Below are 22,199 nucleotides of genomic sequence, written 5' to 3'. Positions count from 1 at the left end.
TTAAAAAACAGTCTAATAATTCTGATTAAAAATTGCTCAGGTTTGTTTTTTCCTTTTAAAATTTCAGTTCTAAACAAAGGCTGCTTGAATTAACTAGCTTCATGTAAAGTGAAACATCTTTAAATGATGTTTAGAGACTATCTAACCCGTTTAATTTTAAAAGACTGGGAGTACACCTTCATCTCTCCTTCAGAACATCATCAAATGTTGTGAGGTAATCGTTTCCCCAGCTCCAGGACTCTGGAGCATCCCAGAATAAGATGGAAAGGCCTGGTGTCACAAAATCTTGTATGTCCTCTAAAGTTGAACACCTGTTTTGCTTGCAGCTAAAGCCCAAATTGAAAGCAATGTGAAGAAGAATACAGAATATAGTATAGATCCCTCAAGCCATTTTATAGATGTAACTACAGAGAATAAATATTTCCTAATCTTTGTGATTAGATTTTCCAACTAGGAAATGATATAACTTCTATGATGTCAGAACAACAACAACAAAAACTGAAGTACAAAATCACATTGTATTCTTCTCTCTGAATATTAGCTCAACCAGGCTTGTTATAAAAGGAAAAAAAAATATTTTGCTTTAGTATTACTTAAACACAGATAGTCTTTTGTGCTAATTTTCACAGGCTTTCTGTGATATACATCTGATCTGATCTGATCTGATATTTTTTCTTCTTTGCTCCTTAAGTCCAGACATTCTGACACTTCCATTGGTCTTAATCATCGTAACCAAAACTAGCTCTATCTACCACCTTCAGAGTCTCTATATATAGCTTTGTGAGTTTCTAATTCCAGTTTCACAGATGTGTGCCCCTGCTAAGAGTTGTCACTACCTCCTAAGAAAACTGAAAATAGCTCATAAAGGATTTTTTTCTATTTTCTTTTTAAAATAAAAATGAGCAAATCATTTGCTTTTCACTAAACTACGTGTCTATTATGAAAACTGCCTCCCTTTAGGAGTATGTATACCTTCACAAAGAAAACACTTCAATCTCTAACCAGTCTCATCTAAAGCTCCTGCTCATCCCACCCCTCCATCTGTCCCTGTGTACTGAGTCTGATGCCAGGCAGCAAAATGGGAAGAACTGTCTCTAAAAAGTAAGGAGTCTAATTACTTTACAATATTGTATTGGTTGTAATTAACCTCCAATTAAAATAAATAAATTTATATAAAAAATAAACTAAAAGACTATGTAATAAACACCGATTATAAAAAAAAAAAGGAGTGTGAGGAAACAATTTTGCAGAATTCTGATTTTATCCCAATTAATACATTACTGTTCTACTTATTAATTACACTTAATAGCCCACAGTAAAAATTCATGTGGTAGAATCCCTTCCAATTAGCCAAAAGGCCACAGAGGAAGATTAAATATAAACCAATTCTTTTATTTAAAAAATATATATCAAAAGAATTAGAAACAAGCTGTTACTTAAGCTCATCATTTAGTTTTTCTTGTCTCTTCTGCTTTCAAATAGTTAGCAATAGTATTTAAGTCTAACATTAAGAGTGGTGTGATCAGCAACTACATAACTGAGGAAATAAATTTACTGTAATTTTTAGTGGACTCAAATATTTTTATTATTTATTATCAAAAGCATATTAAGATATAAGCTTCCAATGATATACAAAAAGATTATCATCAAATGCTTTCTCAGTAGGAAAAAATAAACAACTTTCCCAGTGACTCAACGCACTCTGTTTAATTTTTATAGGGGAATTTTATAAACTGTGTGTAGGAGGATGTTAATTTAAGCTTTGATGTTGGTAGTTGAAAGGTAAAATACTAGCAAGTTCACTCACGATTCCAATTGTGTTCAGATTCAAGATTATAAGGGAGTTTATCCATCTAGACAATAATAGAAGCTGTAATCTCATGGACAGAGGATCCTGGCAGGCTAAAGTCCATGGGGTCACAATGAGTCAGACATGATTTAGTGACTAAACAAGAATCTTATTTAGAGGCTTAGGAACGGATTCTGACCTTATATGATTTTGCTAAATAATAATCAGATGATTAGAAGTACCTCAGGGTATCATAAATTTACCTGTTACTCTTAATTGTAATCCTGATACATGATTCTAAATGAGGGAGGAGCAATTTAACTACTAAAGGATTGATTATTATTAACCATGCTGTATCTGATTAAAATTATATTTTAAGAAAATAGAAATATGAATTAATCATTTTGAAGCCTGTGAGCTTTAGTGTAATTGTCAAATGAAAAGTACAAGCTATTTTAAATATAATTACACAATAGTTTTCAGACATTTAAAAATTATACTATAGATGAATTTCAGCCAATCACATTCTGAAAGCCAAAATATTATTGTACCTACTTAACATTCAGTATCACAGAAAACAGTGAAAATGACTCTTTAATCTTTCATCTTATCAGACCTAATAAAATGAATAGTTGAATTAATTACCTTATCCCAAGGTGTATCTATATTTTTGCCAAGCCTACACTCTCAATTATTTCATCCAACCCATTCTATATTTTTGCTCATTTATCTATACTTAAATACTTCTATTTATTATATACTACAAAGATCTGAAAATCTGGGCACAAAAACATTCACAATGCTTTCAGAGGAATAGAAATCATATTATGATAGATATCAATAATTATACATCAGAAACAGTCTGATCAGAATATATCAATTACTTCATAGCATGTGTGCAAATGAAGGATTTATGAGAGAGATTAAGCATGTTACCTGCTCAGATAATTTTTTTCTATCCCTTGCTGCTCATTTTGCTGTAGTAGAATGGTGAACATCATTTAAAAGTCCACACTACTTATATTATTGCTTATGTAAGACATGTCTTTATTTCCCTAAACTTGCATAGGAGTGCAAGTTTCATACATCATCATCATCATGGCTTAGATTATTGCTTAAAGGTTGTTGTTATAAAATATTGCTAGGAAATAAGTTTTAGATGAATGTACGATTCAATGTGAAAAGTGCAGAGTGAGACTAAGCATCAAGTTGGTGATGTTTTAGAACATAAAAATCAAAGCATTCAGAAGTAAGGCTGTTACTTTGACATTTACTTCTCTGTCCAAACATTCATAGTTCATATCTTGGTGGTAAGGGTCAGCAAATATTGTGATGTTCTCTGCTCAGCTCTGGTAGTTTCTAAGAAAATCTTACTGTGTCTAGAATGCCTAATAGTGAGCAATATTCATCTCTCATGCTTATCAGTATTGACTTAAGTCTATAATAAATTTAAAGACTTATGCTCAAAAAGTTGACTATAAATTTGAAACCAAAGCTGAAAAATGAAAACTTGTGAAAGAAATAATGTTATGAAGCCTGAAACATTTGCTTTTCAAAATAACTACAAATAAAATAATATATTTCTATCTCAGTCAGCTTGTATTTATTCCTAGTAATTGGGATTATTTGAATATTCTTCAGTGATCCCCACATCTGGCTGTATATTAGCATAACTTAGAGTGATTTTCTAAATACAAATTCCTAGGCCTTCACCTGAAGCCTACTGAAACCAAATCATAAAGATAAAGCCAGTAATTTGTGTCCCTAAAATTTCCTCAGGTATTCCTTCATAGCTCAGTTGGTACAGATTCTGCCTGCAATGCAGGAGACCTGGGTTTGATTCCTGGGTGGGGAAGATCCCCTGGAGAAGGAAATGGCAACCCACTCCAGTATTCTTGCCTGGAGAATCCCAAGGACAGAGGAGCCTGGCAGACTACAGTCTATGGGGTCACAAGAGTCGGTCATTACTTAGTGACTAAACTACTACCACTACTAAAAACTTCCTAAGGCAGTCAGATGCTGCCAAGCGATGAGCTGAAACACTGAGCAGGATCATTTCTTAGTAAGGATGGAACTGGCAATGAGGCACGTGGCTGAAGCTGTGGTCTGTGTGTCACAGCACAACAGAAATAAAGACACAAACTTTACTTTTCTGTATCCCAAGTCCTTCCAAAATGTCATTTCTTTCAATCATGTAATATCTACATTCAGTGCATACAAATGCATATTGTTTATTACTTTATAAAACTATTCTATAACATAAGACTAGCTGTGATTCTTCGATGACCCAGAGAGATGTTGTGGGGAGGGGGGTGGGAGGGGGGTTCATGTTTGGGAATGCATGTACACCCGTGGTGGATTCATGTTCATGTATGGCAAAACCAATACAGAATTGTAAAGTAAAATAAAAAATAAATAAATAAATAAACAAGGAAAAAAAAAAAAGAAATGTATCAATGACTTTTTAATGAAAGGAAAAAGAAAGAAAAGAAGGAGCAATGACTTTTATGAAAGGAAAAAAGGAACAAAAGAAGGAAGTAAACAGAAAGGTAACATAATACTCAGGCTTCAACTTTTTGAATCAGGTATAAGGAATTTTACACACTGTCTCAAAATGCTCTGACAAAATTTATCTTAGTCTGTATATAATATCAGTGTCTGTTCTTTATTCAAGACCATGAGGAACGTGAAACTGAGTCCACAGCTGCAGTCAGTTTATCCATTTAACAAAAACATTCCTTCAATCATGCTAACACAATTTATGTACATGTTAAGTCAGCTGGTTGTAAATTAAGTGTATTCATATCAAGAGCAACCCTTAAAGAATCATCATGCAGAATGTAGTATGTTACACTTCAATAATTAAGCCTCTCATGCATTGTGTTTTTCAGGTTACATCTAATAAGATATGCTCATAGAAGCCTCTGAAATGACATAATTTTTGTAGCTGAAGATCTGCTATAGTTTTCCAGGCACCAAGTTGTGTCTGACTCTGTTACCCCCGTGAACTGTGGCATGCCGGGCTTCCCTGTCCTTCATTATCTCCCTGAGTTTGCTCAAACTCATGTCCTTTGAGTTAGTGATGCATGCAACCATCTCATCCTCTGTTGCCTCTTCTCTTCTTGTCCTCAGTCTTTCCTAGCATCTGGGTATAATCTAAGAGAAATACCCAGGCTATAATATAGGGCTTAGGTCTTAGACTTGAATTTCTAGGTATTGTTGGATGAAAGACATCTGATGCCACCCAGAGCCTATTCAGAGCTATGTGTAATTCATTCTGAAGGAATATTTATTTTTTTTATGCCACAATTTATTAACCATTTTATTATTGATGAACATGTAAGCTGTTTCCAACTTTTTTTTTTACTTTATTTTACTTTACAATACTATATTGGTTTTGCCATACATCAATTATCATTGAAATTGCACAAAGTGCTTAGAGCCAGACTATATTTTAAAGAGAGCAGAGAAAGAAGCTACAGGTGTAAGCAATGCTCCAGCTCAACTAAGAATGGTTAGTTCACTTGAGATGTGCTTTGTTACTTGGGCCTGGAGTTTTGTGTATCTTCCAATCTGCCTAATATAGGCATTTGCAACTCTTTCTATGGCCATGTTAGGTTCAGAGGTACAGAGAAAATGGGGTTTGATGGAGCCAAACTTGACTTGGTAAGATGGTTTCCAATGACAGCATGGAGTAAGAGAGGATCTGGACATGTGATAAGTTGTGCTGAAAATGCAGACAAACAAAAACAAATAGAAGTTTTACTGTCTTCTCTAATAATCCACAAACTTGCCTTGAGTGAGTTAGGAATACAAGGAATCTTCAGTAAATATATTTAATGACATTCATAATCTTGAACTCCCTCTTTATACCTCATGATATCAAATATACCATTTCAACTGATATCAGTATGATTCTGTAGAAAAATACAGCCTGGAAGTTTTCCAAATTCTCTGGATTTTGTGTTCTTAATCCATCAATTTAATTTTGCTTTATTGCTATAACTCTTTGGAGGAATTTGCCAAATTAAGACTTGTGAATGAGATTTTGCTTAAGTTGTTGTTCTATTTTGCTCCTGGAGAGACACATAACTTTGCATTTTGACAATAAAACGCTATGGTCCTGCTACTATTGTTACTAGCTAAGAAAAGTGTGAGATCTTGAGAATACATACTTGAAGCACTGCTGCTGCTGCTGCTGCTAAGTCGCTTCAGTCGTGTCCGACTCTGTGCGACCCCAGAGACGGCAGCCCACCAGGCTCCCCCATCCCTGGGATTCTGCAGGCAAGAACACTGGAGTGGGTTGCCATTTCCTTCTCCAATGCATGAAAGTGAAAAGTGAAAGTGAAGTCGCTCAGTCATGTCCGACTCCTAGCGACCCCATGGACTGCAGCCCACCAGGCTCCTCCGTCCATGGGATTTTCCAGGCAAGAGTACTGGAGTGGGTGCCATTGCCTTCTCCAGCTGAATCCCCCATAAACCCACTCTCAAGTCTTAGGCCATCAGTGCCTCTCTCAGAGTCACCATTGGTCATACACAGCTCACTGGATTTCACACATAATCAGACATTAAAAGGGAAATCAAAAAATATTTCAAAACTTTAAGAGATGAGTATCAAGGCCGATTTTAGACAGTTGGACTAAACTGTTATCTAGAAGTTGTTTCTTCCTTCCCATCTCTACTCAACACTACATAGTCAAGAGTCCCAACTATACGTGTTCTTCAGGCATTGAGTATTATTCTTTTTATTATGGCTGTTACTTATTTATTAAGGTGCACAAAGCACATATGTGCAGTATGTTTTGGGTACCTATGGGGGGTTTCTGGCTTTGTTATATAACTCATTTATTTGTAAACAATGACATTCTCTCCATTAAAATCATATTGATGCCAACATGAAGGTTTGGTACTGATGGCTAGTCATAAAGTAACTTCTTCAAATCAGTTGCTTGAAAGAATACTGAAACAGAGGACTATAGGTGCCATTTTCCCCCTTAAAGTATCCCCTTTAGAGTGGGTAAAGCCATTTCCCCAGTTTAACACCACTTGATTTCTAAAGGGACATTCATTTAAATTCCTTCCAGTCTGCCACACTAAAACACATGATGGATGTAATAGTTTGTCCATGCAAATACTGTATAGATATTTGTCAAATGAAATACCAAATGCCACCTGTTATTACAATCACAATTGCTAATGGAGGATACATGTATTGTACTCTATAGGACAAATAAAAATATAATGCTTTTTCACAGCCTCTAAATTCTATGATTGCAGCTAGAATGAATTGCCATTTTATACCATATTTTGCAAATACATATAGAAAGAGTGTAGCTATAATAAGTCAGCTGTACTAGGTTGGAAAAATGGTGATAGGTAAGAATATTGCCTCAGACTATATATTCAAAGATATATATTGTATGAAAAATGTGGTTTACATCCTCTTTGTGATATTGAATAGATCTCTGGCATATTCTTCATTGTGACATTTGTGACAACGTAAATAGCTACTTTTCTCTAAGTAAAATCATATAAACTAAGAAAGAGCTTATTCTCACAAATTGAATATATACAATTCTTATAGCAAGCCCTATCAGCAACTACTAGATAATGAAGTAGATTGTCGAGGATGCTTTTAAAATATGCTTCCCACAGATAGTTTTGAGTATAGAGAAAGTAACCATATGTTTAGAATAGTTGCTTAGACAAATCTTTACAAAAAGCAGAGAAATAGATTGGATGATTCTTGGAAGTCCCTTTCAGCCTTATGGTCACAAAACACATTGGTTGTGATTAAAATGCTTACAATTTACTATTTCACAATATGCTTTAAGCGACTGTGCAGAATAAGCATTAATGACTTCAGTGAGTTTGGTTCTTTCCGCATGCTCCTGCGCTATAAGAAGACCATAGCTAAGGCATTCCCAGTATCAGCAGGAGGATTAAAGTGCTCCCAGAGTCTATTCTTTCCACACTGACTATAAGCTTGCCCTCTATTCCCTATGGAAGAAGTTAGTTAATCTTCTAGTCCACTAAAGAAATTATTTTGTGAGTAATTATTCATATGAGAGCACCTTGTCCTCTGCCTCCACAGCCTCCTATAAACACCCTGACCTTTTTCCTCAGATGTGGTTAAACACAGAGACCTAGATCCAAGGAATGGAGGGACAGGCAAGGATTCAGAGAGTTCAGAATCTAGGTCCCCACATGAAAAGTGTTACGCTAGTGTCCTCTTATGCTCCAAGGAGAGACAGAGTTCAATAATTATAAAAATGATAACCATTATAACAAATATTTTGCATATCTAAAAGTATTTCCTAGCTGTATACTTAGGGAGCTTGAGAACACTAATTAATCCTCACAGACTATATTGGACACTAGTTAATATATTCCTTAACTGAGTTAGGTGATAAGCAAATCATAACGCAGTCAAGACTCTAAGCAGAAAAATGTGTTTTATTCAGTAGACATAAGCTACCAATGAATACACTTACTGGAGTAATAAATTGGTCACCACAAGGTTTTAAGGAAACAATACTTTCCAACTAATTAGACTGAAGAGAAACTTAGTTTTTATATCTGAACCAAATTAGGAAAATTCTGGACACACTGTGCTCCTAATTTCAGGGTGAGTCTGTAATAATATTTTCATGCATTGTTAATCAGAACATGCAATGGACGCCTATCTGTAACTACTGTGATTACTAAGTATGAAGGTTAGGCATACTTCAGTGTTAATGAAGGTGATTCACTGAATTTAAAAGTCACATCAAATAAACTATGGAAGAACATTAAAAAATCTCAAATTCATAAAGCACATTTTCCCTTGTTTTTATTATGCAAGAATAAACAACATCCTTGGCAAAATAACCTATACTTCTTTCTCACTAATGCCAGTGTTTAGTAATTTATCCCCAAGTGTGGCAGTTAGCCTTTAGGAAGCATACATTGAAGAAGGTGACAGGGCAAGGGGGAAAGCCTTACATGTCATTTAGTAGGATGCTGTTTATTATAATTTAGTATATTGTAAAAAGTATGTATATTTAGAAGTGCTAAGTTGAAAGGGTCCAGTTTAGCAAAGCATTTTATTTTCACTGATATTTCTTAGAAAATAGCAAAAAGATCTTTAATCTTGGTTACAGATACATATGTTTGCTATTAGGAAATTCCATTTCCTTTGGATTCTGTGCTACATTAATGAAATCTAAAAGATATAATTACTAAGTAGATATACAATCCTTTCTTGGCATCTGACATCCTAGGTTATGTTTAAGTCTAAGTGAAACTATATTTAACTTATAAGTTAGAATTATATAATGTATCAACTATACAGTAGCATATTCTGAAAAATCTAATAGTACTGCATGAAATTATATAGAGGTATGTATAAAAATAGGTAATATCCCTAAAATATTTTGCAGTTACAGTTTTTCCTGCTGGGAAGTTTACCACACTGCCAAGATATATGTATGAAATGTCTGCTCAGAAAAACAAAATTAGAAAATATTCCTCTCATACCAACTCACTAAATGTAGGAATATATAATCAAAACTGGCTTTCAAAAGCAATACAAATATATAAAGATACCTATATGTGTGACAAACAAGGAAACATAGACTGTTGATTAGTTTTAAATGGGCCCCACATTTGTAATTAATTAAAATACATATATATGTATTATACATATATAATATATATATGACCAAAATCACTCATAAGAACGAATACATTGCCCCCTTGCTCTCCAGGTTTTTTATTGATAGTCATAACCCATCTTTTTCCAGGATTATTGCCTGACATTACAGAAATTCCACTGTTTGTTCTCAACAAAGCAGTGAAAGAGAAATATCTCTCTTCATTCTCCTGTCATGACCCATGTTCTGGGCTTGTGCTTTTTGGAGGAGTCTTTGATCTGCAGCAGGTCTCAGAGGCTTGTCTCCCGGAGGAACATAGTGCCAATGTTGTAGGAAACCTTTTTTATTTTCGATGAAGAAAGAGAAGGCTTTGGCTGCTTAGGACCAGTTCTTACCTCCAGGAAATAGCAGATACCAGGGATTTCTTTTGGAAAGTTGTCTGGAAGCTCTTCACGGGACCGAGGAATGAATGTGAAATTTTCTTCTCGTTTTAATAATCTAAGAAGAAAATATATAATGGGAGAAAGATGAGAAAAAATGGACACAAACTTTAGAGAATCAGGAAGCCTATATGGGCAGGAGAGATGAGAAAAAATGGACATAAACTTTAGAGAATCAGGAAGCCTATAAAAGACTGTGCGTGCATTTGTGCTCAATAGTGTCTAACTCTTCCTTAGCGCATGGACTGTAGTCCCCCAGGCTCTTCTGTTCATTGGATTTTCCAGGCAAGAATACTGGAGTGGGTTGCCATTTCCTCCTCCAGGGTGTGTTCCCAACCCAGGGATTGAACCTGTGTCTCCTGCATTGGCAGGCAGATTGTGTACTACTGAGCCACTTGGGAAGCCCAATAATAATGAACTATAAAAGCAAAGTTGTTCCTGGTACTGCTTGACAATATTTGTTCAAAGTTGATTTGATTTTTTTTCTAAACAAAAGGCTAAAGAAACTGCATAGTAAATGTTTTTATTCAAATATGCAAGATTTACCCTTTCTGTTTTAAAAATCTGCCTAAAGTCTGGAACATTCCCTCAAAGTTTTTTAGACTCTGAGTAAGCTTTAAATCTTATGTGTCATCACATAAATCAAGTTTTTAGCTTTGTAAAACAGTCATAATTCAATGTATCTGTGATATCTGGTTACTATTTTTTAGCAATGCATATTTTGTAAACTTACCAGCTTTATTTGTCAAACAGATTGACTCTTCCAGTCATAAAGACAATTTTCTAGTACACTAATATTGGAGATTTATTCTTGTCCAGTTCTAGGAAAGGTTCAGTTTAATAGCCATACATAGAAAAGTGTCCTAGCATTTCAATTTTTAAAATTATTTATTTATTTATTTGACTGCATTTAGTGGGTCTTGGTTGCAGCACACAGGATCTTCCATTCGGACTCCAAAGGAAATGGGCCCAATAGTTGCAGCTCACAGGGTTATTTGCTCCAGGGCATGTGGGATCTTAGTTCCTCAATAAGGGATCAAATCCACATCCCTTGCATTGTAGGCAGATTCATAACCACTGGACCACCAAGGAAGTCCCCAGCAATTCAATTTAATTCAACAACTCTTATGGGTTCCTAATTCAGTTCAGTTCAGTTCAATTCAGTCGCTCAGTCTTGTCCGACTCTTTGTGACCCTGTGAATCACAGCACGCCAGGCCTCCCTGTCCATCACCAACTAATTATTGCCCTAGAAAAGTATCCTAGACACTGTTGTGAATATAATGATAGGCATAACACAACAACCTAAGAAGCTTAGAGTTTTGTCAACAGAGAAAGACACAGAGAAAAAAAGAAACAGAAAGTAAAAACTGAATAAGCAAAGAAAAGTCACAGTAATATAAAAGTAATATAACACAATAGACTAGGGACTTCCCTGGTGGTTCAGTGGTTAACGACACAGCTTCCAATGCAGAAGACAGAGGTTTGTTCCCTACTTGGGAAACTAAGATTCGGCATGCTGTCGGGAAACTAAACCTGCATGCCACAACTTCTGAGCCTGCGTGCCTCAACTAGAGAGCCTGCTCACTGCAAATACTGAGCCCAGGCACTCTGAAGCCCATACCACAATGAGAGAGAAGCCCATGTGCTGCAACGAAGAGCCTGTGTGCTACAATGGAGGATCGTGCATGCCACAAAGATCCTAAGTGCCTCAACTAAGAGTCAACACAACCTACATATATATCATACACACACACACATATGGGCTTCCCTTGTGGCTTGGGTGGTAAAGAATCTACCTGCAGTGCAGGAGACACCAGTTCAATCCCTGGGTTGGGAAGAGCCCCTGGAAAAGGGAATGGCAACCCACTCCAGTATTCCTGCCTGGAGAATTCCATGGACAGAGGAGGCTGGTGGGTTACAGTCCCCTGGGGTCACAGAGAGTCAGACACGAATGAGAAACTAACACACACACACACACACACACCAGTTACAACCCAGGGATCGAACCCAGGTCTCCCACATTGCAGGCAGATGCTTTAACCTCTGAGCCACCAGGGAAGCCCAATTAATTAATTAAAAATGACCAAAAGGCTAGATGCCATAAAAAAGGTTAATCTGCAAAGGTGTTGAAGTTCAGAGAGGGTTTACAGTGGGAGGGCTATTAAACTTTCATGAATGAAATGGTATTTAAAAATAGGCAGAACTTCAACAAATGAACGTGGGGAGCAAAATAATCAAAGATTTAGATACAAGAAAATTATGATCAGGATCAACATGTTCCAATCATTGGATTTTATTTTAGAATGAGGTAAGAGTGAGAGTTAAAACTGAAGCAGTAGGTTTAGACAAACTTTGAAGTCTGAAACTAAAACTTAAGTCTTTATTTGGAGGCACAGTAGAGCTAAACCTATTACCTTTTCCCTAAAAACAACTTATTTTCCTAATACAGGTAAATGTTAACAGGAGATTGAAGTTATGCAAGATATGAGATAGATTGAGAAGAAAGGAACCACTGTGACAGAGAAAAGGCAAAGTCAAAAAAGTACTTAGTGCAATGAGAACAAGCAATGTCTGAAAAATGTAAGTTCATTACACAACAATAATAATTTTTATACTAAAGAGGGAAAAACCATGTCTTCTTAAATGTTCTTAATGGATAAAAATATTATTTGAAAATAATAGTTGGCAGTATTAAGAATTCTTAAAATATGAGTAACCTAAATTCACTTTCATGAATGACAGTTGAAGTATTTTGTCTTGAAAAAGTATTTTTTAATATTTTATTCTTATTTGTTCAATTTATTTATTTAATTTTTATTTCATATAAAAATATATATAGGGTATAGTTGATTTACAATGATACACTAATTTTAGGTATATAACAAAGTGGTTCTTTTTCAGATTCTTTTCCCACAAAAGTTATAATAGACTATTGAGTAAAATTCTCTGTGCTATAAGTAGTTCCTTGTTGATTATCTATTTTATACATGTAGTATATATATACATGTTAATCTTAAACTCCTAATTTACCACTCTGCCTCATCATTCTCCTTTGGTAACCATAAGATTGTTTTTGAAGTCTCTGATTCTGTTTCTGTTTTGTAGATAAATTCATTTGTATTTTTTCAGAGTCCACATAGAAGTGATATCATATGATATTTGTCTGTCTTTGCCAAACTTCATTTTGTGATAATCTCTAGGTTCATCCATGTTGCTGCAATTAGCAATATTTCATTCTTTTGTAACATGCATTGCATATATTTACCACATTTTTTTTATCCATTCATCTGTCAGTGGACATTTAGGTTGCTTCCATGTCTTGGCTATTATAAACCGTGCTGCAGTGTACATTGTGGTGCTTGTATCTTTTGAATTATGGTCTTCTCCAGATATATGCCCAGGGGTAAGGCAGTGTTGGCACTGGAAGTAGAATCCAGACCTGTTAATTCCTAATCAAGCTTAGTCCTACAATAAATAATAAAACTACACTAAGATATTTTTTCTTATATAGTGTTATTGCAGTATAATTGACATACAGCACTGTATAAGTTTAAGGTGAACAGCTGAAATTACTTACACCATAAAATAGCTACCACAATAAGTTTAATGAGCATGCATGCTCAGTTGCTTCAGTTGTGTTCGACTCTTTGCAACCCTATGGACTGTATCCCACCAGGCTTCTCTATCCATGGGATTCTCCAGGCAAGAATACTGGAGTAGATTGCCATGCCCTCCTCCAGGGGATTTTCTGGACCCAGGGATCAAACCTGCAGCTCCTGCATTGCAGGCGGATTCTTTATCATGAGCCACCGGGGATGTCCAGTGAACATATCATAAACATACAAAATTAGAGAAAGAAAAATCCCTTTGATGAGAACTGAGGGTTTACTCTTAACAACTTTCAAATATGACATACAGCCCTGTTAATTACATTTTCCGTGTTGTATCTTACATCCTCAGTACTTATTTATCTTATAACTCTTAGTTTGTCCATTTTGACTACATAATTGCCAACATTCACTGGATCATCAAAAAAGCAAGAGAGTTCCAGAAAAACATCTATTTCTGCTTTATTGACTATGCCAAAGCCTTTGACTGTGTGGATCACAATAAACTGTGGAAAATTCTGAAAGAGATGGGACTACCAGACCACTTTATCTCCCTCTTGAGAAATCTGTATGCAGGTCAGGAAGCAACAGTTAGAACTGGACACAGAACAATGGACTGGTTCCAAACAGGAAAAGGAGTACATCAAGGCTGTATATTGTCACCCTGCTTATTTAACTTATATGCAGAGTACATCATGAGAAATGCTGGGCTGGAAGAAGCATAAGCTGGAATCAAGATTGCCGGGAGAAATATCAATAACCTCAGATATGTAGATGACACCACCCTTATGGTAGAAAGTGATGGTGAAGAGGAACTAAAAAGCCTCTTGTGAAAGTGAAAGAGGAGAGTGAAAAATTTGGCTTAAAGCTCAACATTCAGAAAATGAAGATCATGGAATCTGGTCCCATCACTTCATGGGAAATAGATGGGGAAACAGTGTCAGACTATTTTTTTGGGTTCCAAAATCACTGCAGATGGTGATTTCAGCCATGAAATTAAAAGACACTTACTCCTTGGAAGGAAAGTTATGACCAGCCTAGACAGCGTATTAGAAAGCAAAGACATTACTTTGTCAGCAAAGGTCTGCCTAGTCAAGGCTATGGTTTTTCCAGTGGTCATGTATGGATGTGAGAGTTGGACTGTGAAGAAAGCTGAGCGCTGAAGAATTGATGCTTTTGAACTGTGGTGTTGGAGAAGACTCTTGAGAGTCCCTTGGATGGCAAGGAGATCCAACCAGTCCATCCTAAAGGATATCAGTGCTGGGTGTTCATTGGAAGGACTGATGGTGAAGCTGAAACTCCAATACTTTAGCCACCTCATGTGAAGAGTTGACTCATTTGAAAAGACCCTGATGTTGGGAGGGATTGGGGGCAGGAGGAGAAGGGGACGACAGAGGATGAGATGGCTGGATGGCATCACTGACTTGATGGACATGAGTTTGGTAAACTCTGGGAGTTGGTGATGGACAGGGAGGGCTGGCGTGCTGTGATTCATGGGGTCGCAAAGAGTCGGACACGACTGAGCGACTGAACTTGACTGACTGACTGATCCCATTTTTGCTCCATCCGACCCCTTCTGGTAAGCACAAATCTGATCTCTTTTTCTATGTTTAGTTTTGAAGTATAGTAGACCTACAATATACTATTTTGGCTTCTGCTACACACAGTAGCTATTTGATATTCTATACATTTCAAAATAATCACATGATAAGCCATTACCATATGTCATCATATAAAGTAATTATTGAAATATTGCCTACACTGTACATTCGATAATCATAAGTCATTTATTCTATAGTGAGAACTTTGTGTCTCTTAATCTTCTTCAACTATTTCTCCTGCCCCCAGCATCTTCCTCTCTGGTAATCATCTGTTTGTTCACAGTATCCATAATGCTGTTTTTGTTTGTTATGTTTGGCTACTTGTTTTGTTTTTTAGATTCCACACAAAAGTGAAATCATGCAGTAGTTTCCTTTTATTGTCTGATTTATTTCACATAGCATGATACCTTCTAGAGCCATCCATGTTGTCCCAAATGACAGGATTTCATTATTTTTTATAACTAATATTCCATTGTATGCATATACCATATCTTCTTTATCCCTTCATCTATCGATTGACACTTAGTTTGCTTTCATATTTTTGTCATTGTTATAAAGCTGCAAAGAAATAGAAGTGTATATCTTTTCTTATTAGTGTTTTTGCTTTCTTTGGATAAACATCCAGGAGTGGAATTTGTGGGTCATATGATAGTTCTACTTTTAATTTCTTTTTCAATTGTAAAGTAGGATAATTGCTTTACAATATTGTGACGGTTTTTGCCATACATCATCATGAATCAGCCACAGGTATACATATGTTCCCTCCCTCTTGTATCCCCCCTCCTATCTTCCTCTCCTACCCACCTCTATAGGTTGTGACAGAGCACCAGCTTTGGGTTCCCTGTGTCATGCAGCAAACTCCCACTGGCCGCCTGTTTTACATATGGTAATTTGTATGTTTCAATGCTATTCTCTCCTATCATCTCACCCTCTCCTTCCTCCATTGTGTCCAAAAGTCTGTTCTTTATTTCTGTGTCACCTTTGCTGTCCTGCACGTGGGATCATCAGTACTATAATTCTAGATTCCATGTGTATGCATTAATATATGATATTAATATATGATACATATTAATCTATGATATCATAATTAATATATGATACATATTAATCTATGATATCATAATTAATATATGACATTTGTCTTTCTCTTTCTGACTTATTTTGCTCTGTATTATAGGCTCTAGATTCATTCACCTCATTAGAACCGACTCAAATGCATTCCTTTTTAAAGTTGAGTAATAGTCCATTGTGTCTGTGTATCAAAACTGCCTCATACATTCATCTGTTGATGGACATCTATGTTGCTTCCATGTCCTAGCTATTGTAAGTAGTGTTCCAATGAACACTGGGGTACATATATCTTTTTCAACTATGGTTTCCTCAGGCTCTATGCCCAGTAGTGGCATTGCTGGGTCATATAGAGTTTTGTTTCTTCTCTTTTATTTTTTTTATTTTACTTTACAATACTGTATTGGTTTTGCCATACATCAACATGAATCTGCCACGGGTGTACACGTGTTCCCAATCCTGAACCCCCCTCCCACCTCCCTCCCCATACCATCTCTCTGGGTCATCCCAGTGCACCAGCCCCAAGCATCCTGTATCCTGCATTGAACTTAGAATAGTAATTCATTTCTTATATGATATTATACATGTTTCAATGCCATTCTCCCAAATCATCACACCCTCTCCCCCTCTCACAGAGTCCAAAAGACTGTTCTATACATCTGTGTCTCTTTTGCTGTCTTGCATACAGGGTTATCGTTACCATCTTTCTAAATTCCATACAGAGTTTTATTCCTAGTTTTTAAAGGAATATCCATACTGTTCTTCATAGTGGCTGCATCAATTTGCATTCCACCAACAGTGTAAGAGGGTTCCCTTTCACCACACTCTCTCCAGGATTTATTGTTTGTTTATTTTAAAATGATGGTCATTCTGACTGGTGTGAGGTGATACCTCATTGTAGTTTTGATTTGAATTTCTCTAATAGAGAGTGATGTTGAGAATCTTTTCATTTGTTTACTAGCCATCTTCATGTCTTTGGAGAAATATCTGTTTAGGTCTTCTGCACACTTTTTGATTGTGTTGTTTATTTTTCTTGTATTGAGATGCATGAGCTACTTGTATACTTTGGAGTTAATTCTATGTTTGTTGTTTCATTTGCTATTATTTTCTCCCATTCTGAGGATTGATTTCACCTTTCTCTTAGTTACCTTTGTGTCAAAAACCTTTTTATTAGGTCCTTTTGTTTTTATTTCCATTACTCTAGGAGTTGGGTCATAGAGTCTCTTGCTGTGATTTATGTCAGAGAGTGTTCTGCCTAGGTTTTATAGTTTCTGGCCTTACATTTAGGTCTTTAATCCATTTTGTATTTATTTTTGTGTATGGCATTAGGACATGTTCTAATTCCATTCTTATTACACTTAGCTCACCAGTTTTCCCAGCACCACTTGTTGAAGAGACTGTCTTTTCTCTTTTGTATATTTTTGCCTCCTTTGTAAAAGATAAGGTATCCATAGCTGCATGGATTTATCTCTGGATTTTCTATCTTGTGCTATTGGCCTATATTTATGTTTTTTTGCCAGTATGATACTGTCTTGATAACTGTAGCTTTGTAGTATAGTCTGAAGTCAGGAAGGTTGATTGGAAAAGGTCAGTTTTCATTCCAGTCCCAAAGGAGGGCAATGCCAAAGAATATCCAAACTATCACATAATTGCACTCACTTCACATGCTTATAAGGTTGTGCTCAAAATTCTTTAAGTTAGACTTCAACATATGTTGAATAGTATGCCTATATTCACTGTGATTTTTGTTATATGCATTAAACACACAATGTTTTAGCATTACAAACACAAAAGATGGTTTTCTGTTTAACACGAAGGCCAAGGCATTCTAATTCTGATTTGCTTAGCCACTACTGTATCCTGCTCCATTGTACATCTCCTGATATGATGAGATGTTTATACATCACTGGTTAGAAGGTAACTTGGTTTGAACTGAAGAAGGGGTGTCTCACAGTCATTGAAAATAGGCATTCTGAAAAGTCTGTAAGTAGATCAATCATAAAATATGAGAAAAGAAAAATGCTTAAAAGTTAAGGAAATTTTATATAAAAGTAATTAAACAGTCTTTCTACATTGTTAGTTTGCACTTGGCAAGGAAATACAATTGATTCTGCTCAGTCAAATAATTTGTCTATGCATGCCATTTCAAAATTTGCTGAAAATGTCCTTACTATAAGCAATTATTTCAGTTTCATAGATCAGCAACATGATGTTATAGACAATTGCTTGTAAAATGTGGATTATTTAAAACTTTGAATCAATGGGAATAAAGATGAGTGCAAACAGCATTATTCAGAGAGAAATGAAAACATCAAACATGAAAAATTCAATAAAAATTTATTTTTGTCTAGAAATGAAACTAGAAATAAAGTGCTCTAGTTGAAAAAGAAATGATCCTTGAGCATTACTGCAGGCAACAAGATGACTCACACTAAGTCTAAAAAAAATTAATTCTATGATATAAAAGTTACAGTCTTGATTTCAAAATCTTTATTCCCATGTCAAAATGAATATTGAAGTAAACAACATCTAATCATTCCAATTTTAGTAACCTAGAGGAAACTATTATTTATATCACATGAAATGTAAGTAGCTTAAACTTATGTAATATTATATGATCATGTCATGTTCATAGGAACATACTTTGTAATAATTAAAAATTAAAAAGAACCTAAGTGTTCATCAGTACAGAAATAGATGACTAAAAATTGAAACAGCACAGTCATACCCTGGAAAGTTGAAGCATGATTAAAATGATGAACTAGAGCTATATATGTCTCAGCAAGGATGGATGCTAAAACATGAAATTTTTAAAAACATCAAATAAAGGTTTATACAGACATATTATTTATGTACATTAAAATAAATAAATTCTATTGTTTATGGATACACATGAGAAAGTTAATGTATAAGACACTAGACTTTGAAAGACACCAAATTCATTAGGGTATTTGTCACAAAGAAAGGAAGGAAAAATTTCAAAGGAAATGTTTTTATTTTTATTAAATAAGATTTGAAACAAATATAAATTCTCAAACCAGTGGTGAAATCATAGTATTATGTTATTCATTTTAAACTTAACACTTTAAAAATATTTATAAAAGTGTTATTTTCATCAACTACTTAGACATTTCAGGCAAAATATATTTGGAGTGAATTATTCAGAAAATTATTTCAATTTATCATAATATGCAAATTATATACCCTCTCAAAGTTTATGATAATTATATAATCTTTCTAAAAATAAATGAATATAAACTTTTCTGAATGAGGGAAGGGGCTAAAGATAATAGTCTTGATCTTGTCCTACTCAAGAGTAAGACATAGAGTTCACCTTCTCCCTCAGAAGCATTGAAAATACACCTACAAGTGGAATAATTCACACAGAACAGCTACTGATAATCAGCAGAAGACTTCACCACATCCAGGAAAAGAAGAAAACCTCCACATAACTGGGTAGGACAAAAGGAATCAGAACAGAGCTTGCACCCGAAGGATAGAGCTGTGAAGGAGGAAAGATCCCTGCACCCTGGGAAGTCTTCCCACTAATGGGAAGATCAGCCTAAATGGAGGGGGAGCTTCACAGCCTAACAGGAGAGAGCAGCAACAGGTTTATGGAAAGAAAAATGGAGAGTACCCTGCACAGAGATTCAGCACTCTGCCCTTCAGTTCCCAACCTGAGACATTCTTCTGTCAGTACAGGTGGGGACCAACTGCTGAAGCTCAGGATCAGGAGGTCAGATCCAGGGAAAGTACTAGGGAGCCTGGGCCTGCCAGAGAGGCAAGTCACCATTATTTTTAAAAAGGCTCACAAAGAGATGGGCAGTGCCACCATTATTAAAAAAAAAAAAAAAGGCTCACAAAGAGACGAGCAGGACCACTATAAGTGCTTTTTTCCCTGTTCGCACTCCCGGGCAACAAGGCACCACATATAGGGGCTCTAGGGGCAGGTGTGAGTCACTACTGCCATCTTAGGCTCCAGAGGCAGGCACTGGCTGCCTCTATCAGACTTGTGAGTAGATGCCATGTCCTGCCCTCATTGTCCCAGGAGAGTCCATAGCTTCTGCTACTAGAAAATCCATGTGCAGGTGTCAGGACCTGTCCCAGCTGCCCCTGGATGGTATGGATAGATTTCACAACTAAAAAAATTTGCAAACAGGCACCAGAGCTTCCTCCCATAGTCCCAGGATTATGTAGATAGCTCTTGCCACTAGGAAATCCATGAGCAGGAACCAGGACTTGGCCCCACTGTCTAGGGAAGGGCTGCTGTACCTTAACACTGCATATCAAGGAGATAATGGCCAGCACATGCTGAGGAAAGAGGCAGCAAGCATCCAAACTAAAAGCAGCCCCTTGATTCTGGAAAAAAGGACAGAGTAGAAGGATCTGAGCTCATCTCCTCTCAGAAAAATGCCAAAATCAAAACTTCTGAATAACCATCCATAAAAATAACTGGAACTAACCAAAAAGATATTTTGCATTAAAAAACTAAGAAGCCACAATGCAATGAAAGGAGGGATACTTTGATGACATGATCAAATCTCATATGTACTGGGTGAGTGACTCATGAACTGGAAAAAAAATCACAGAGGCTCTCCCATAAAAATGAGAGTTCTGAGCCCCACATCAGGCTCCCCAGAGTGTGGCAGCAAGAAGAATAATCTCCAAAGCATTTGGCTTTGAAGGCCAGTAGAATTAGAGGACAGGAGCTCCACAGGACTGGGAGAAACAAAGACTCTACACTTGGAGGGCAAAAACAAGGTTTAACATACACTGGAATCTGGCAAAAAACAGTAACTCCATAGGGGCCAGGGCTGTATCTTCATATGAAAATTGGAGGGTATCCTGGAGAGGTGGGGGTTGGCTGTGGCTAACTGGGAGTGGGGGCTGTGAGGGGACACGGGTGAAGGAAGTCCCAGAGAATAGTGATCACTGTGCTAGCACAAAGACCCAGCCCTAGCCAGCAACCTGCAGGCTTCAGTACAAACAACCAGCAGGATAGGAATATAGACCTGCTTATCAGCAGACAGGGTGCCTGAAGCCATATGGAGCTCACAGCCGCCTTTAAACGTCCATTGATGTGGCCCTGCCCACTAGATCAACCAATGAGTGAGCAGGCAGCAGTCCCTCCCAACATGAAGCCAAAACAAGTCTCAGAACCAACCTCACCCACCAGAGGGCAGATACAAGAAGCAAGAAGAACTATGGCCCATCAGCCAGAAAAAAGGAGAATACAAAAAAGTTAGAGAAAATGAGATAGGAAAGAAAGAATTTGCAGACAAAGGGACAAGATGAAAACCCATAAGAACAACTAGGTGAAGAGGAAATAGGAAATCTGGGAAAGAATTTGGGCTAATGATAGTAAAAATGGTCTAAGATCTTAGAAAATGAATTGAGGCACAGATTGAAAAGTTACAAGGGTATTTAACAAAGGATAGAAGATTAAAGAACAAACAAACAGATGAACAATATAATAGTGAAATGAAAAATATACTAGAAGAAAGCAATAGCAGAATAACTGAGACAGAAGAATGAATAAGTGAGCTGGAAGACAGAATGGTTGAAATCACTGCCATGGAACAGAATAAAGAGAAAAGAATGAAAAGAAATGAGGACAGTGTCAGAGATCTCTAGGACACCATTAAACACACCAATATTCACATTATAAGGCTCTCAGAAGGAGAAGAGAGAAAAGGTCAGAGAAAATATTTGAGGAGATTATAGTTGAAAACCTCCCTAACATGGGAAAGGGAAAAATCACTCAAGTCCAAGAATTATAGAGAATTCTATACGAGGAAAATCCAAGGAGGAACATGCCAAGACACATGTTAACCAAACTGGTAAAAATTGTAGACAAAATAATAATAATAAAAAAACAAGAGGACAGATAACACACAGAGAAGGCATGAAGTGCTCCAGGAGCCTCAGTACTTCCTGAGTCATTGTCTCGGTTGTAGAGGAGGTTCTATGAGTGTGAACTGCCCTGATCTGCACCTGCATGGCCATGGAAAGGACCAAGAAGCACCCAGAGTGCCATTGCTTCTAGGCCCAGATCCCA

General features: G+C 36.4%; 1 protein-coding gene across 1 annotated transcript in view; it reads right to left on the bottom strand.

The window, feature by feature from the left end:
* Positions 1–8,603: 8,603 nt before the first annotated feature.
* The window catches only part of GUCY1A2 (guanylate cyclase 1 soluble subunit alpha 2), a 474,407-nt gene continuing 460,811 nt past the window's right edge, over positions 8,604–22,199 (bottom strand). The window contains exon 8 of the mRNA XM_040257909.1: positions 8,604–9,921. Within this exon, the coding sequence (XP_040113843.1) occupies positions 9,714–9,921 (208 nt within the window). The 3' untranslated portion in view covers positions 8,604–9,713. The remainder of the gene's footprint in view (positions 9,922–22,199) is intronic.

Source organism: Oryx dammah, unplaced genomic scaffold (genome assembly GCF_014754425.2).
Source record: "Oryx dammah isolate SB20612 unplaced genomic scaffold, SCBI_Odam_1.1 HiC_scaffold_17, whole genome shotgun sequence".
NCBI lineage: Eukaryota > Metazoa > Chordata > Mammalia > Artiodactyla > Bovidae > Oryx > Oryx dammah.
The sequence above is the reverse complement of the archived record's forward strand: the minus strand, read 5'-3'. Positions and strand labels throughout refer to the sequence as shown.